At 40.9% G+C, this 17,556-nt stretch overlaps 1 protein-coding gene across 1 annotated transcript; it reads right to left on the bottom strand.

The window, feature by feature from the left end:
- Positions 1–4,499: 4,499 nt before the first annotated feature.
- On the bottom strand, positions 4,500–13,480 carry zgc:110540 (deoxynucleoside kinase). Its single transcript, XM_060936352.1, has 7 exons — positions 13,260–13,480; positions 9,092–9,207; positions 8,596–8,789; positions 8,350–8,497; positions 5,969–6,084; positions 4,979–5,078; positions 4,500–4,835 (listed from the first exon to the last, which is right to left on the bottom strand). Exons 1-7 carry the CDS (start codon positions 13,351–13,353, stop codon positions 4,809–4,811), a joined length of 795 nt encoding a protein of 264 aa, XP_060792335.1. The 5' UTR covers positions 13,354–13,480; the 3' UTR covers positions 4,500–4,808.
- Positions 13,481–17,556: the final 4,076 nt, after the last annotated feature.

Here is a 17,556-nt window from a genome sequence, read left to right as displayed (position 1 = left end):
CGAGCCCCGTGGCCGGCGAGGACCTTTCTGTGCGGAGTTTGCATGTTGTCCGCGTGGGTTTCCTCCGGGTGCTCCGGTTTCCCCCACAGTCCAAAGACATGCAGGTTAGGTTAACTGGTGACTCTAAATTGACCGTAGGTGTGAATGGTTGTCTGTGTCTATGTGTCAGCCCTGTGATGACCTGGCGACTTGTCCAGGGTGTACCCCGCCTTTCACCCGTAGTCAGCTGGGATAGGCTCCAGCTTGCCTGTGACCCTGTAGAACAGGATAAAGCGGCTAGAGATAATGAGATGGGATACTAACCAGTGTGTATCTATAATAGCTTATTACCACTGGTGTAAGAAAAAAGTAAAATAAAATGTTGATTAAAAATGTGTTAATTTCTGGATCAATTTGAATGTTTGAATTTTTTTTTTTTGAGGTATAGTACCTGAGGCAGTACAGTGGTGTAGTGGTTAGCACTGTCGCCTTGCAGCAGCAAGAAGGTTCTGGGTTCTTGCCCCACAGTTGACGGGGGGCCTTTCTGTGTGGAGTTTGCATGTTCTCCCCGTGTCTGCGTGGGTTTTCTCTGGGTGCTCCGGTTTTCCCCAACAGTCCAAAGACATGCAGGTTAGGCTAATTGGCGGCTCTAAATTGTCAACAGATGTGAGTGTGACTGGTTGAGAGGAGAAAACTTCTATAATAATCCAGTAGAAGGCAACAGGAAACCACTACTGTAATGTTCCCTGGAGACTTTGATAGCTGAAGCTGTCAGAGCAGCCACATCACTGTAGTGATATGTCAAAATGGATGGATAGTACCTGAACCAGGTGCTCTTACATGTTTATTTGCTATTAAATAATTAAAAAATAATATTGTCTGGCATATCAGATACATTCCATTCAGCTACTCGTCTTCGACTCGTTCATCATACTAGCTGAATGGAATATATCTGATATACCACACAAAAAAAAGCCAGCCAATATTATATACAGTTAGGTCCATAAATATTTGGACAGAGACAACATTTTTCAAATTTTGGTTCTGTACATTACCACAATGAATTTTGAACAAAACAATTCAGATGCAGTTGAAATTCAGACTTTCAGCTTTAATTCAGTGGGTTGAACAAAATGATTGCATCAAAATGTGAGGAACTAAAGCATTTTTTAAACACAATCCCTTCATTTCAGGGGCTCAAAAGTAATTGGACAAATTAAATAATTGTAAATAAAATGTTCATTTCTATTACTTGGTTGAAAACCCTTTGTTGGCAATGACTGCCTGAAGTATTGAACTCATGGACATCACCAGACGCTGTGTTTCCTCCTTTTTAATGCTCTGCCAGGCCTTTACTGCAGCGGTTTTCAGTTGCTGTTTGTTTGTGGGCCTTTCTGTCTGAAGTTTAGTCTTTAACAAGTGAAATGCATGCTCAGTTGGGTTGAGATCAGGTGACTGACTTGGCCATTCAAGAATATTCCACTTCTTTGCTTTAATAAACTCCTGGGTTGCTTTGGCTTTATGTTTTGGGTCATTGTCCATCTGTATTATGAAACGCCAACCAATCAGTTTGGCTGCATTTGGCTGGATTTGAGCACACAGCATGTCTCCGAATACCTCAGAATTCATCCGGCTGCTTCTGTCCTGTGTCACATCATCAATAAACACTAGTGACCCAGTGCCACTGGCAGCCATGCATGCCCAAGCCATCACACTGCCTCCGCCGTGTTTTACAGATGATGTGGTATGCTTTGGATCCTGAGCTGTATCACACCTTCACCATACTTTTCTTTCCATCATTCTGGTCGAGGTTGATCTTGGTTTCATCTGTCCAAAGAATGTTCTTCCAGAACTGTGCTGGCTTTTTTAGTTGTTTTTTAGCAAAGTCCAATCTAGCCTTTTTATTCTTGAGGCTTATGAGTGGCTTGCACCGTGCAGTGAACCCTCTGTATTTACTTTCATGCAGTCTTCTCTTTATGGTAGATTTGGATATTGATACGCCTACCTCCTGGAGAGTGTTGTACACTTGGTTGGCTGTTGTGAAAGGGTTTCTCTTCACCACGGAAATTATTCTGCAATCATCCACCACTGTTGTCTTCTGTGAGCGTCCAGGTCTTTTTGCATTGATGAGTTCACCAGTGCTTTCTTTCTTTCTCAGGATGTACCAAACTGTAGATTTTGCCACTCCTAATATTGTAGCAATTTCTCAGATGGGTTTTTTCTGTTTTCACAGCTTAAGGATGGCTTGTTTCACCTGCATGGAGAGCTCCTTTGACCGCATGTTTTCTTCACAGCAAAATCTTCCAAATGCAAGCACCACACCTCAAATCAACTCCAGGCCTTTTATCTGCTTAATTGAGAATGACATAACGAAGGAATTGCCCACACCTGCCCATGAAATAACCTTTGAGTCAACTGTCCAATTACTTTTGGTCCCTTTAAAAACAGGGTGGCACATGTTAAGGAGCTGAAACTCCTAAACCCTTCAATCAATTTTAATGTGGATACCCTCAAATGAAAGCTGAAAGTCTGGACTTTATGTCCATTATATAACTATAACCTGAATATGTTTCAGTAAACAGGTAAAAAAAAACTAAATTTGTGTCAGTGTCCAAATATATATGGACCTAACTGTACATACACACTCTCTTTTTCAGTGTCTGTTGGTATGTTTTTCTCTTGTAAATATGCATGAAGAATATCAAAGTTTTGGTAGCCTTTCAGGTGTTCAATGCGTCTTTCTCTTTCCCTGCAAACAAAGAAATGCTTCTGTGCATGAGCAGCAGAAATCTCTCGTTTGATATTCACATCAGTTCCACGTGACGTCATTTCTTGATAACCATGCAATATCGTAAACTATATTCAACGCTCATTCTCCATTGGGTAGTGGCGCAATACGCTAACAATATTACATGCTATCAAACCAAATGAACGAAACCCGCTAGAAGAGAATAGAATGCATGTTTTTATTCCATCGAAAAGTGTCCTGTATGTATAATAATGATTGTGTTTACTAATTTCACATATTACTGTTTAGTTTTTAAAAATATTAATAGGCATTAAATCTTAAAGGCATTGAGTATAACTTTGCTTTAACCAGCTTTACATAAATACCATTTCATAACTTTCCATGCAGTCTTCCAGAATAGCATGTGTGGCACAGGGAAAAATGTTTTTCTAATTTGTAGCTGTCAAAATCCTACCATGATTTGAAGTGTCATGTGGTTTGTTAATTCTTATGACATTTCTAGGAAACTAACGCCAAAGAATCCAGATGATAGTGGTATTTTCTGAGACTGAATAGAAGCGTGAGACAAATAAATGAATAAATGTATTAATCACACTGCAAGCAATTGTCAATAAAAACGAATTTGAATTTAAAGTAATCCGTCTCCTATATACTGGAGTAAACTATTTATTAAACGTTAGATGTTTGCAGGAATTCGGTACTTTAGACTGAGTGACCAAAAAAAAAAAAAAAGTTATGATTTATCATCTGTTCAGATTCCTTAAAATGTGCGCTTTTAACCATTTTTATTTTCCCTCACACTCCTCAATTCTATTTACTGCTACAAATCAACATAAGAATTAATTCAGGTCACAATTTACCTAATCAACATTGAAAATAAAAATAAAGACAAGCTCAAATCTAACTTTGTGTATCTCAGTGTGAGAACCTACCAACTCGTACAGTAAGTAGGTCTCTATTTTCATTGAGCTCCACAATACGAAAAACACTCATTTGTCAACATTAAAAAAAAAATAACCCAATGTGTTCATATTTACATTATCTCTAAATATCTGAAACGCATATGCAGTTACTATGGAGAGAACAACTCTTGAAACTCATAGGTGAACATACAGTAGAATCTGAGTGTTTCACAGACATTTTCTATAAGTCTGTTTCAAATAATCAGGGTTTCCTGTTCTCAGTACAGGAAAATGTTTTTTTTTTTTTTTAAAACCATACCTTCAACACTGGTAGATAGAAATTCTTTTAAAAACATGCTGGACTATTCCTTTGATTCTCTCCATAGGAATTACACTAAAGTGATGTTTCTTTCTATGTAAGGAATAAAACATAATAGGACATGCTATTACAGGAAAATAAAAATCAATCAATAACAGGGTGGTGAGAAGCAATCCAACAAAAAGCCAAGGGCCATGACCATCCCAAAGTTGATTATCTTCCTACAACACACCCCAAAGTGTTTTATTCCTCTTTAACTTGCCATGGATTATTTTGTATTTATTAAAAAACACATTGTGTTTGCGTTTCTAGGTATATGTAATGTCAAAACAGCCTTGAAAGAAGGTAGTTCCTGGTATAATTTACATTATAGCAACTATAAACAATTGTTCTAATCAGTTTTTTTTTTAAGTTAATAAGACTCAAGAAAGAAAAGAAAAGAAAAAAAAAAGCCGTTCAGTTGTTACTGAGAAACCAAAGTCTATCCTTCAAATTTTCCAGGACAGAAAGGAGAAAAAAAAAATTAAGGAAAGGATACACCTAAACAATGGAAAAGACCCAACACCATTTATTGAAGTTTACATATTTCCACATTTAAAAAAAAATAAAAATACTTGGATTAAAAAAAAAAAAAATTAGAAATAGAAAATACATATTTACATTAATTACATTATTCTGCTCCTCATTCATAGCCCTGAACACACCGTCAGAGGTCCCTGCAGTTGTTTGTAAAAGCTGCTTGAAGATTTTAATGTAAAAGCATACGATATAGAATGTATTTGAGGTACTTGATGTTCCATAAAAAAATAAGCCATATATGTGCACTTAACACACACTTTGGAAAGAGCTTGATTATGTATTAGAGCGTAGACAGGAATTCCTTCACCTGTAAAGAAACAGAATGTTAGATCATTGCTGTAATACATGTCTTTTATTCAACAAGCCTAGATGTCTGAATCATAATATTGTACAATTACTATGATTAGCTGATGTGCAAAGCAAGGCAGACTAAACTCAAGGTGAACAGACCTTATCAAGTATTGCCTGCTGCTTTATTCTGTCATTCTTGAAGTCATCGTTAACATCCAGCACCAGAATGGGGAGATCCTTCAAGTTCCCAAAATCAAGCCTGAAGAAGAGAGTATAATAAATATGTGGATCATAATCAACATTGTTGGGGGATGTTGTGTTTAAATTATTTAAAACACAATAAAACAAAAGTTTGGATATTGAGGACTGAATATCTAGGACTACAGCCATCAACTATTTGGTCGAGTTGGCTTTACTTCCTTCAGTAATGGTGGCTATATAATGTTTAAATAACTCAGTCTTATTTTGGTTACTGAGCGAATGTTAAAGCTACCAAGTGAGTAACTCTTCTACCAGAGAATGCTGGAATGGTAAATATTGCATTTCTATTTCTTAATTATGTCACAAAACTGAGGTAAAATATTGGGGGGGGATATAAAAATAACCAGCTGGGAGGTCCGTATTGTGAAATACCGTGACCGAGATCTTGAAGATACTGACTAAGGCCTCTGGGCCGAGGTCACGGTATTTCACGCTACTGACCGACCTTAAGCTGGTTAAAAAAAGAGGTATATACATTTTTTCTTTACCAAATTCTAACAAAATGAGAGCGCCTGAAAGGGGAACTATATTTAGAACAAACCTGCTACAAGCTCGTTTTCCGCTTTCTCCTGAAATGTTTTCTTTTATTTCGTCTTCATCAGGGTAGTAAAACTCACTTTTGCTGTGAACACTGTCGTTATCGCTATCCATGCTGTAAAATTAACGCTAAATTGCTACTATGTTTTTTGTTGTTGTGAACGAGCGAGTCACCAAAGGTCCATAACCGGGGTCTGGATCGTAGGATTCCAGACCGCTCGCAAGCCAATCAGAGCGCACGATTTGATGGAAACCGGACCACGAAAAAAAATTTATAATAGAGACTGATGAGGAAAAAAACAAGATGTAAATAAATAAAAAAGTAGGTAATCCATTACAAGATGAACTCACTGTGTAGTTCTGTTATAGAGCCAACATTCATGTTTATAGTGAAGCTTCTCCAAGTACTCCAGAGGAACTCCCAGCTCTTCTTCACGACCTCGGTGTTTAAGACGCTGCATACACCTCTGTAACCCAAATAACTGACGTTAGGTTTACCGAGTCAAAATTAATTTATTTTTCCAGTTTAAACCAGATCAGCATACATGCTCAATTAGGTCACATAGCACTTTATTTAAAAAGGTCTAACCTGTGTGAAATGGTGTATTCTTGTGTGCAAGATTGTATAAGCTGTGTGCACTTTGCTCAGCTTGTGTGTGTGTGAGAATTTCAAAGAAACCAAACATTTTTAATCATTACAATGTACAAATGCACTCTCTTATCTGTCATCTTAAAGGACGCCCCCCCCCCAAAAAAAGTAACCAACTCTTCAAGACAGCATTGTGACAAGCCCACAGCTCGCCAATATATCAGACGCATGTCCATTCTAGGCCCAAGTATACTTCAGCGAACATGGTCAAGAACAGTCCATGTGGACACAAAATCTGGGTGCTGAGCAAACTGTCCCATGGACACGTCCGCAAAATAATGTAATTTGAAGACAACCCGGGTCTATGGAAGTGTACTTGGCAGCAAGCATCATCTTTGGAGTTTTACAGAAGCCGGCATTATATCACTGGTACATTTTGGAAGTAGTCTGTTACTGTCTCAAGGTGGAAAACAAAACGAAGCAGATTTTACCTGCAATTCTATTTAGTTTTAATTCCTGTTGTATTGTTCATTGTAGTTTTTGGGTTTAGAGATGAAAGTGGAGCAAAGAAAAAAAAAAATCCTGAACTTTTGAAAGTCAAATTAAGATGGGAGGGGGAGGGGGAGCAACGTCCCCCCAAAAAATTTTAATAAAACAGGCAAAACCCTGCATTCTACAGTAGTGCATTTTAGTACTTTTGACTAAAACAAGTTATAACTTTTAAGCCTTTTTCTTTCATGTACATTAATGATTAACATGTCAAAAATATCAAATTTAATTCCCCTAGTTAATGAGTAATTTTCAGGAGTGCAGAAATGCGGCGATTTTCCTGGCTACACAGTTCATTACTTTGAAAAAAAAAATCAGACAGTTGAAGGTAAGCTCAGCAAAATCCCAAAAACAGTACTGTTAAAAAGTAAAGGTCTGTTAGAGTTTCTAAAGCTTTCAGGTTTCAATGTTGGGGACATTGAGCCTCGTTTATCAATCTTTTAGTAGAGTTGTGTGTTTGCATAAGCTAAAGTGAACTAAAAATTTCCAATTCATATTTATGCGAGTTGAAGCCAGTTATTTACATTAGTTTGTATTGTCTGTAAATTTAAACACACCAATGAATACCAAATTTCTCATGTAAATCAGGGGCGTAGCTAGGATTTTTCGTGGGGGCGGGGAATATCACACACTGACTGGAAGCCTGAGTACATTATGTAACAAAAAATAATTACCATTGCTAGTTTTAGGTAGCTTAGGAACCGGCTCTTCCATTACTGCTGTTTCTTCCACGTTTTCTTGATATTGTTCTAGAAACGCCACTAAAACTTAGCTTCGAAGCCACAAAATGCAACTTTGATGGAAAAAAAATATATATAATAAATTGCTTAACTCTCTTCACGTCGAAAGGAGGAGGAAAGTTTTGCTTGTTTTGACATGGCGAATTATTAACACGAGGAAATACTTGTAATTCGCAACTAAAAAGACTGCAGCTACACTGGCAGCTTGAACATGCTTTCTAGTGCGATTGTGTTGCGCTTGCGCAGAACGGTGTCAGTCCTGCGCGCCTTAGCTCGTGCACCTGAAGGCGCGCCTTGGGCGCGCGCGCCTAACGAACTTCGGCATGCGCGCCATTAACAAAGAACACCTGTCTTTAATCAATGAACTACGTTTGGGCTATTTAAGGACTGCGCCCATGCAAGGACGATGCGAAGTATTACGCCGCGTCTAGGAACGCGAAAAATCCGAAAAATAAATTTCTCCATTCGGAAAACTGGAGATTTTCAAGAGTTTTGTCAAATATCCGGATTTCCGGGTAAATCCGGAAGACTTTCATCTATATTGGGTTTGTTTTTTTTTTAAAAACTAATTTCAGTTAACAAAATTATTATTTTTTCCTCTACTAGGTTTTAGTTTTCATTAAATACATTAACCCTGGTAACAGGTAGACCTTTGATACTTGACACCTGCTATCTGCTCATAGGATTGTAAACCATAAAAATCAGCCATCTCACCCTGAAAGCTCCGTGAGCACAAAATACCCACTCAGCCCTTTTGTGTAACTGTCATGATGACTTGAATTGCTAGTCATAACCATCTATATATTAACCATTTATTTAAAGAAGGAAAAAAAAAATCCCCACAAACACTATACCTCAGGATTGGCCCTCAAATAGATCATGGCATCAAGCTCAAGGTCAGACTCAAACTGAGAGAGAAGCCAGCCATGAAAGTCTTGGTAGATTGCAAACTCCGTTTCATTCAAGTCTCCAGATTCAAATAAGTTTGAAGCAAAAATATATCTGCAAAAACAAAGGCAATTTGCTCAAAATTCACATATTACATTAAAAACATACAGTACATGGGGTCCAGACAGTCCCTTCTTTCTTTCACTAGGTACCTGTCACTGTAGACTGAGCGCTCATAGAACTGGACTGGATGCTCAGCCTGTTGCAGCTTGACAGAGGCAGGCCGAAGCTGGGCACGAACGCGGCTGAGGCAGGCGTAGGTCTGAAAGGTGTAGGACCAGCGGCTGGGCTTGTCATACAACATCTGCAGCAGGTTGCCTCCACTCTTCTGGGATGTGGTCAGCTCCTAAAGAGTTTACCATGGGACAAAAAAAAAAAACTGTATATTTTTATTTTTTTTATACACACACAGATCACTTAAAATGTAAAATTCTAATGTAATTCTCGCTCACATTAAAATTTGCCTTTGCTACCATTTTGAAATACTTGTGAGAATGTTGAGTCACTCATATGGTTTCTAGTACTTAAATCATAATTACAACCACAAATTTTGGCTCGTGGAAATTTGTTTAAAAAAAAAAAAAAAAACTACCTCCCACATACACGACATGAGCTCACTGTAAGAAAATAAGTATCAGAATTTCATACCTCACACTCGTTCTCCGTAGTCTGAACATTGCACCACTTGCCAATGGGCTCAGGGATCACGTCCCATTCCTCCGATTCTCTTTCCAACAACTTCACAAAGGTCGACTTGCCTGCAGCTATTGGAGAAATGGAGGTTAAATTACTTAATTCCAAAAATACCCAATTCTCATGCATGTAGAACCATGAAACAGTAACAAATAACAGAGACATACACTCGCTGGCCCCTTTATTAGGAACACCCATCCACATGCTGTTTTGCGCAGTTATCTAAATCAGTCAATCCCTTGACAGCAACACAATGCATAAAATCATGCAGGTACAAATCAAGAGCGTCAGTTAATGCTCACGTCAAAACATCAGAATTGGAAAAATTGTGATTTGTGACTCTTCAATACAGCATGGGTGTTGGTTTGAGCATTTCAGAAACTGCTGATCTCCTGAGGTTCTCTCTCTCTCACACACACCTCTAGAGTTTACACAGAATGGTGTGGAAAAACAAAAAACATTAAGTCGAGTAAGCAACAGTTCTTTGGATAGAAACAAACGACAGAGGAAAATGGCCAGATTGGTTCGATCTTAGTTTGCCAGGAAGGATATAGCAACGGTGGTGTAGTGGTTAGCGCTGTCGCCTCACAGCAAGAAGGTCCGAGTTCGAGCCCCGTGGCCGGCGAGGGCCTTTCTGTGCAGAGTTTGCATGTTCTCCCCGTGTCCACGTGGGTTTCCCCCACAGTCCAAAGACATGCAGGTTAGGTTAACTGGCGACTCTAAATTGACCGTAGGTGTGAATGTGAGTGTGAATGGTTGTCTGTGTCTATGTATCAGCCCTGTGATGACCTGGCGACTTGTCCAGGGTGTACCCCGCTTTTTGCCCGTAGTCAGCTGGGATAGGCTCCAGCTTGCCCGTGACCCTGTAGAACAGGATAAAGCAGCTAGAAATAATGAGATGAGAATATAGCAACTCTCTACAACCATGGTGAGCAGAAAAGCATCTCAACATGCAACAGCAGAAAACCACATGGGTTCCACTCCTGCCAGCCAAGAACAGGAGTCTTAGAATCAAGAACAAGTTCCTATAAAAGTGGCCGGTAAGCGTATTTTTAAAATAGGATAGTAACAAAGACAGGTAATGCTTAAAAATAATTGGGTCTGGGACAAAGGATCAAGTCCTATAATGATGAAATAAGTGGACCGAGCTGATCACATGCTTCAGAGCCTGGAAAATACACACCATCAGTGACAATGTATAACAAAGATGCCTTCAGAAATCATCATCATCTTCTGGCTGCTCCCGATTAGGGGTCGCCACAGCGGATCTTTCGTCTCCATTGCTCCCTGTCTTCTGCATCCTTCTCTACCACTTTCATGTCCTCTCTCTCACCACATCCATGTATCTCCTCTTTGGCCTTCCTCATTTTCGTTTGCCTGGCAGCTTCATCCTCAACATTCTCCTTCCAACATGCTCTGCATCTCTTCTCAGGATGTGCCCATACCATCTCAGTCTCATCTTTCTTAGCTTCATTCCCAAGCTCTCCACATGTGCGGTCCCTCTGATGCGCTCGTTCCTTATCCTGTCCAACCTCGTCACTCCCATCGCAAACCTTAACATCTTCAACTCCGCCACCTCCAACTTTGCCTCTTGTCTCTTTGTTAAGGGGACTCCAGTCCATACATCACAGCTGGTCTCACTACTGTTTTATACATCTTACCTTTCACTTTTGCTGGGACTTTCCTATCACAAATGACTCCCGAAATCCTTCTCCAACTGCTCCACCCTGCCTGCACTCGCTTTCTCACCTCACTATCGCAGCCCCTATTTTCCTGCACAGTTAAGGCCAATTTATGCTGACAACCCAGTCCTCACAGATGGCGTCACAGATAGCGTCTGCGTAGCCCCCCCACCTTCGCAGACGCTCTGTGCGCACCTCCCAAAAATTGTGACCACCGCAGAAGCCTCGCAGACAGCGTCACAGACAAGAGGGCTCTGATTGGTCCACTCTACATCCGCTGTACACGCACTTCCGCTTCCCTACTTTCCCGGTTTGGTTTGTTTTCACTACTGCCATTTTTAAAAACACGAGCGAAGATGGAGCAGCACGAAGAGCGGTTGATCGAGGAAGTACGTACATCTATACGACTCCAGTTCTAGTCATTATAAGTAACCGGAGGATAAACACTCCACTAACCACACCCACCAACTACTCCTAGCGATTTCGCGACTTCGCGCCCCCTTGCGTTGTGGCGGTGAATAACATCGCGCACGCCTATTACTCCCCGCTCAACGATAAATTATAACTCTCTGCGAAAAGCTATCTGCGAAAGCCTTGTCGCAAGAGCATGTAGAGGCCTTTAGTTGGCCCCAGGTACTTGAATTCACCAACTTTCTTTACGTCGACTTCTTGCATCTTCACTACACTCATCCCCATTCTCACTGATGCACATGTATTCTGTTTTGCTCCTGCTCACCTTCATTCCTCTTCGTTCCAATGCATACCTCCATCTCTCCAAACCTAACCTCCTTTCTACTTTCACCACATATCGCAACATCATCCGCAAACATCATATTCCATAGTGACTCTTGCCTCACTTCGTCCGTCAAGCAAAGATGCCTTCAGAAATAATGAACTTAAATAGATTTCTATATAAAAAATATTGTTAGAAAGCACAGTAAAGAGTAATAGATTTTAAAATGCCTGAGTAAGATTGACTGTGTGTATCATGCTGCCCTGAGGTTCGTCATTAATTGTAGGGCCTTGACCCATCACTGCGAACTATATTCCCGAGTCGGATGGCCGTCACTGTCTACCAGGAGGCTGACTCACTGGTATACCTTTATATACGAGGCAATACTTGGACTACTGCCACCCTACATCAGTAACCTAATCACACTGAGGAACCTTGACTCTCATGGCCTGCACTCCAATGATCATTTGCTGCTCTCTGTCCCATCCGTCCGCACAGAGCTTTTCTCTGCCCCCACCACCTGGAACAAGCTGCAAAAGGACCTAAAAATCTCATCTCATTATCTCTAGCCACTTTATCCTGTTCTACAGGGTCGCAGGCAAGCTGGAGCCTATCCCAGCTGACTACAGGCAAAAGGCGGGGTACACCCTGGACAAGTCGCCAGGTCATCACAGGGCTGACACATAGACACAGACAACCATTCACACTCACATTCACACCTACGGTCAATTTAGAGTCACCAGTTAGCCTAACCTGCATGTCTTTGGACTGTGGGGGAAACCGGAGCACCCGGAGGAAACCCATGCGGACACGGGGAGAACATGCAAACTCCGCACAGAAAGGCCCTCGCCGGCCACGGGGCTCGAACCCGGACCTTCTTGCTGTGAGGCGACAGCGCTAACCACTATACCACCGTGCCGCCCGGACCTAAAAATAAAAGAACTTATTCCATTGAGCGATTTTTAACTCCAGACTGAGAGCACTTGAGACGGTGTCTCTGATTTGTAACTGTTTTAAATGATTTTTTTTCTTTTAATTAGACTCCTGTAAATTGTAATTTTATAGCCTGTGCTGCCTCTTGGCCAGGACGCCCTTGTAAAAGAGATTATTAATCTCAATGGGTCTTTTCTCCTGGTAAAATAAAGCTAAGAAGAAGAAAAACATGTCAGACTAGTTTCTATTAAATTCAGGATATCAGCAATCAAGCAACACATTTTGAGAAAGCAATTCTTTTTTTTTTAACTACCATAGTCACCTGTAGTCTTGCTTTAAGCTTATTACATTCATCTCATTTTTATTTTAACATTAGCTTTTTCTTTTAATAAAAAAAAAATGGACCATTTCAGCACAGTGTTCATGAAGCAGTCCAAAGTGAAGCTACACAAAGACAAGTTAGTCAAAGAAAAATGTTAGAAATTTGACACTGAGTGAGGAAATATTGTACAATTTTATGAAATAATAATATTTCATGTTTTGTTTTAAATAACAGTGCGTTAATAAACCCTGCATACTGAGGTAATTAACCCTTCCCGCCTATTTGTGGCTTTATTTGGCGCCAAACAAACAAGAAAAACTGTATCATGTCAAAAACAGTTAGCATCATGCTAACTGAAATAAACAAAACAGGTTACAGGGGGTTTGGTTTTGTTACTAAAGTGGTGAAGTATATTCATCCATAACTAGAATTATTCCAATAATTCAAACTCACCAATGTTTCCTTCAATGGAAATCTTCTTAACTCTCTTTTCAAAGCTGCTGTTGAAGTCAAGAGAGGAGCAAATTCTCTTCGGAGGAGTCGCCATGACAAAAAAAAGCAGGTCACTGTTATCAATTAAATATAAAATACTTTAAAAATGAATATAAAACCACTGCGCGCGCTGCTCTGACAGCCCAGTCAGGAGTTTGAATCAGTCTTTCCGTTCAAAACGCTCCGCGCATTGCGTCATATCCGGTTGTTGGAGGAACCCACCCACCCAAAAAAAAAAAAATCCAAGAGAAATTAGATTAGATTGAACTTTATTGATCCCTTTAGGAGGGTTCCCTCAGGGAAATTAAGATTCCAGCAGCATCATTACAGGATAAACAGAGAATAGAAAATAGAGAAAAAACTTCTAGATAAATTAAATGAAATTAAGTATTCTCATCTCATCTCATTACCTCTAGCCACTTTATCCTGTTCTACAGGGTCGCAGGCAAGCTGGAGCCTATCCCAGCTGACTACGGGCGAAAGGCGGGGTACACCCTGGACAAGTCGCCAGGTCATCACAGGGCTGACACACGTTCACACCTACGGTCAATTTAGAGTCACCAGTTAGCCTAACCTGCATGTCTTTGGGGGAAACCGGAGCACCCGGAGGAAACCCACACGGACACGGGGAGAACATGCAAACTCCACACAGAAAGGCCCTCGCCGGCCACGGGGCTCGAACCCGGACCTTCTTGCTGTGAGGCGACAGCGCTAACCACTACATCACCGTGCCGCCCCGAAATTAAGTATTTACATATGCAAATATAAAAAGAATAAGATATGGGGAAGAGAGGAGGAGGGGGGCAGCAGGAGAGATATTGCACATTATATTGCACATTGTCCAGTATTGCTTATTGTCAAGCTAGGCTACTGCTCCTTCCCGTCCTCTGTTCTCTTGTTACCCTTCCTCCCCCCCAGAGAGGAGTTGTACAGTCTGATGGTGTGAGGGACAAAGGAGTTTTTAAGTCTGTTCGTCCTGCACTTGGGAAGGAGCATTCTGTCACTGAACACACGGGCACAGATGGGGGGGGGGGGACGGGGGGGATTCGTCCCACCCAGATTTAAATTCACCTCATTCGGTCCCCCCCACTTATAGGGAGGAAAAAATGTCTATGCTGTCTTTCTTTGCATAAGGCAAACCTCACGGAAAAATCAAAAGACTAATTACCATTCGGTTTATTGAGGTGCACAGCAGTACATACATAGTTGCAACTGCGCAGACTGCACAGGTTGCGAGCTCGAGTTTGGTTGCTATGGTTACCCACAACAAGTTTGACAGGCATATCGGGGACAGCTCCTCCTAGTTCAGGACCCCAACATGGCATAATGAAGGGTGCCAAAAGGCAGAAAACGATTGCATCGTTTTTAAAAAAAAAAAAACGACTGTAAGCAAACTGTGCCTTACTTTATCATATCACCTTGCAATTTTTTGATAGTCTGTTCAAAGTAATGTCGTAGTGAAAGTAAAATCGTACGGAGTAGAGATGCCTTTCTGGTAGCCTCCTTCTTTCGGTGGTAGCCTGTAGATACAGTGCTCAGAAGGCAGTTTTAATGTTTAATCTGGCGTTCCCTGCCATAATTTCAGCGAGCATATTGTTTCATAAGGAAACTTTGCGAAGAGTTGTTGACTGACTGCCACTCACGCAACACACAGGCATAGTTAGAAAGTCAGGATGCACTGGTTTACACTTCACACACACACACACGTAGCCCAGCCACATGCTGGGGGTTGGTTTGCTGGCAGCTTTGTCCCCCCAGTTCAAAAAACGTATCTGCGCCACTGACCGAACAGGCTCCTCTGGTTGCAGGCTCCTCTGGTGACTGGCATCGTCCATGATGTTCAATAGTTTGTCCATAGTCCTCTTCTCTGCCACCGTCACCAGAGAATCCAGCTTCATGCCGACTACAGAGCTGGCCCGCCTGATCAGTTTGTCCAGCCTGGATGTGTGCTTCTTGGATGTGCTGCACCCCCAGCACACCACGGTGTAAAACAGGACACTGGTGACCACAGACTGATAGAACATCCACAGGAGTTTCCTGCAGATGTTAAAGGACCGCAGCCTCCTCAGGAAGTACAGCCTGCTCTGTCCCTTCCTGTATAAGTGATTGGTGTTGCAAGTCCAGTCCAGCTTGCTGTCCAGCCACAGCCCGAGGTACTTGTAGGAATCCATAGCCTCCACCTCAATTCCCTCAATCAGAACTGGTCGTGACCTTGGTCTGGACCTCCCAAAGTCCATGACCAGCTCCTTGGTCTTCGAGGTGTTGTGGTTTAAAATTTAAATGTTGACCAAAATACTATCCTAGCACTATATTTTCTGTACTTGTACTCATTCTCCTGATTTCTGAAATGATTCTGAAAACCGGTTCTCCTCTAAAAGTTCATACATAGATTTCCATACATGTCAACCTTTAGTTACCCGTGCCCTTAGAAAATCTGTACTTTTCTCTTACATGCACCCATGAGCCCTTATACACGAGAAAAAAATTCCAATATATAATCCAAAGCACTGATTGTTTTATTCCACATTATACACTCCTATTGTAATAGGCATATTTACAGTGCTCAGTGTAAATGAGTACACCCCCTTTGAAAAGTAACATTTTAAACAACATCTCAATGAACACAAACAATTTCCAAAATGTTGAAAAGACAAAGTTTAATATAACATCTGTTTAACTTATAAGGGGAAAGTAAGGTTAATAATATAAACTTAGAGTACACATTTTTCGGTTTTACTCAAATTAGGGTGGTGCAAAAATGAGTACACCCCACAAAAAAACTACTACATCTAGTACTTTGTATGGCCTCCATGATTTTTAATGACAGCACCAAGTCTTCTAGGCATGGAATGAACAAGTTGGCGACATTTTGCAACATCAATCTTTTTCCATTCTTCAACAATGACTTCTTTTAGTGACTGGATGCTGGATGGAGAGTGATGCTCAACTTGTCTCTTCAGAATTCCCCAAAGAAAATGATTTCTTTACATCACAAAGGTGAAGGCTACAAGAAGATCAGCAAAGCTTTACTTATCAGTCAGAATACTGTCGCAAAAGTGGTACAAAAATTTAAGAAAGATGGAACTGCAACCATCTCACAGAGACGTCCAGGTCGTCCACGGAAGTTAACACCTCGACAGGAGCGTCTTCTGATGAGAAGGGTTGAAGAAAATCGGCATGCAAGTTCACTGCAGTTATCTAAAGAAATAGAAAGCCAAACTGGGGTGACTATTTCCCATGACACAATACGGTGTACACTGCAGAGGAACGGAATGCATGGATGCTGTCCACGAAAGAAGCCTCTCCTAAAGCCCAGGCACAAAAAAGCCCGCCTAGAGTTTGCCAGGGCCCATGCTGACAAAGATGAAGACTACTGGGACTCTATACTCTGGAGTGATGAGACCAAGATAAATGTTTTTGGAACTGATGGCTTCAAAATTGTATGGCGTCGCAAAGGTGAAGAATACAAAGAAAAATGCCTGGTGCCTACAGTGAAACATGGTGGTGGCAGTGTCCTTATGTGGGGCTGCATGAGTGCTGCTGGTGTCGGGGAGCTGCATTTCATTGATGGCATCATGAATTCACAGACATATTGCTCTATACTGAAAGAGAAGATGCTACCATCACTCCGTGCCCTTGGTCGTCGTGCACTTTTCCAACATGACAATGATCCTAAACACACATCTAAGGCCACTGTTGGATTTCTGAAGAAGAACAGGGTGAAAGTGATTCAGTGGCCAAGTATGTCTCCTGATCTGAACCCAATCGAACACCTATGGGGAATTCTGAAGAGACAAGTTGAGCATCACTCTCCATCCAGCATCCAGTCACTAAAAGAGGTCATTGTTGAAGAATGGAAAAAGATTGATGTTGCAAAATGTCGCCAACTTGTCAATTCCATGCCTAGAAGACTTGGTGCTGTCATTAAAAATCATGGAGGCCATACAAAGTACTAGATGTAGTAGTTTTTGTTGTGGGGTGTACTCATTTTTGCACCACCCTAATTTGAGTAAAACTGAAAAATGTGTAATCTTAGTTTATATTATTAACCTTACTTTCCCGTTATAAGTTAAACAGATGTTATATTAAACTTTGTCTTGTCAACATTTTGGAAATTGTTTGTGTTCATTGAGATATTGTTTAAAATGTTACTTTTCAAAGGGGGTGTACTCATTTACACTGAGCACTGTATCACACTGGATCAAGTTAAAGGGATCAAATAAGCATGTACTGAATAAAAATAAATTTTAGATCCCAG

This window comes from Neoarius graeffei, chromosome 12 (genome assembly GCF_027579695.1).
Source record: "Neoarius graeffei isolate fNeoGra1 chromosome 12, fNeoGra1.pri, whole genome shotgun sequence".
In the NCBI taxonomy this organism is placed as follows: domain Eukaryota; kingdom Metazoa; phylum Chordata; class Actinopteri; order Siluriformes; family Ariidae; genus Neoarius; species Neoarius graeffei.
The sequence above is the reverse complement of the archived record's forward strand: the minus strand, read 5'-3'. Positions and strand labels throughout refer to the sequence as shown.

Excerpts from the sequence above, each read along its gene's own strand:
- zgc:110540 (XM_060936352.1), bottom strand. The coding sequence starts at position 13,353 with ATGGCGACTCCTCCGAAGAGAATTTGCTCCTCTCTTGACTTCAACAGC. Across the intron at positions 8,790-9,091 it reads CTACGGAGAACGAGTGTGAG|GAGCTGACCACATCCCAGAA; the intron begins GTATGAAATTCT and ends TAAACTCTTTAG. Across the intron at positions 8,498-8,595 it reads CGCTCAGTCTACAGTGACAG|ATATATTTTTGCTTCAAACT; the intron begins GTACCTAGTGAA and ends TTGTTTTTGCAG.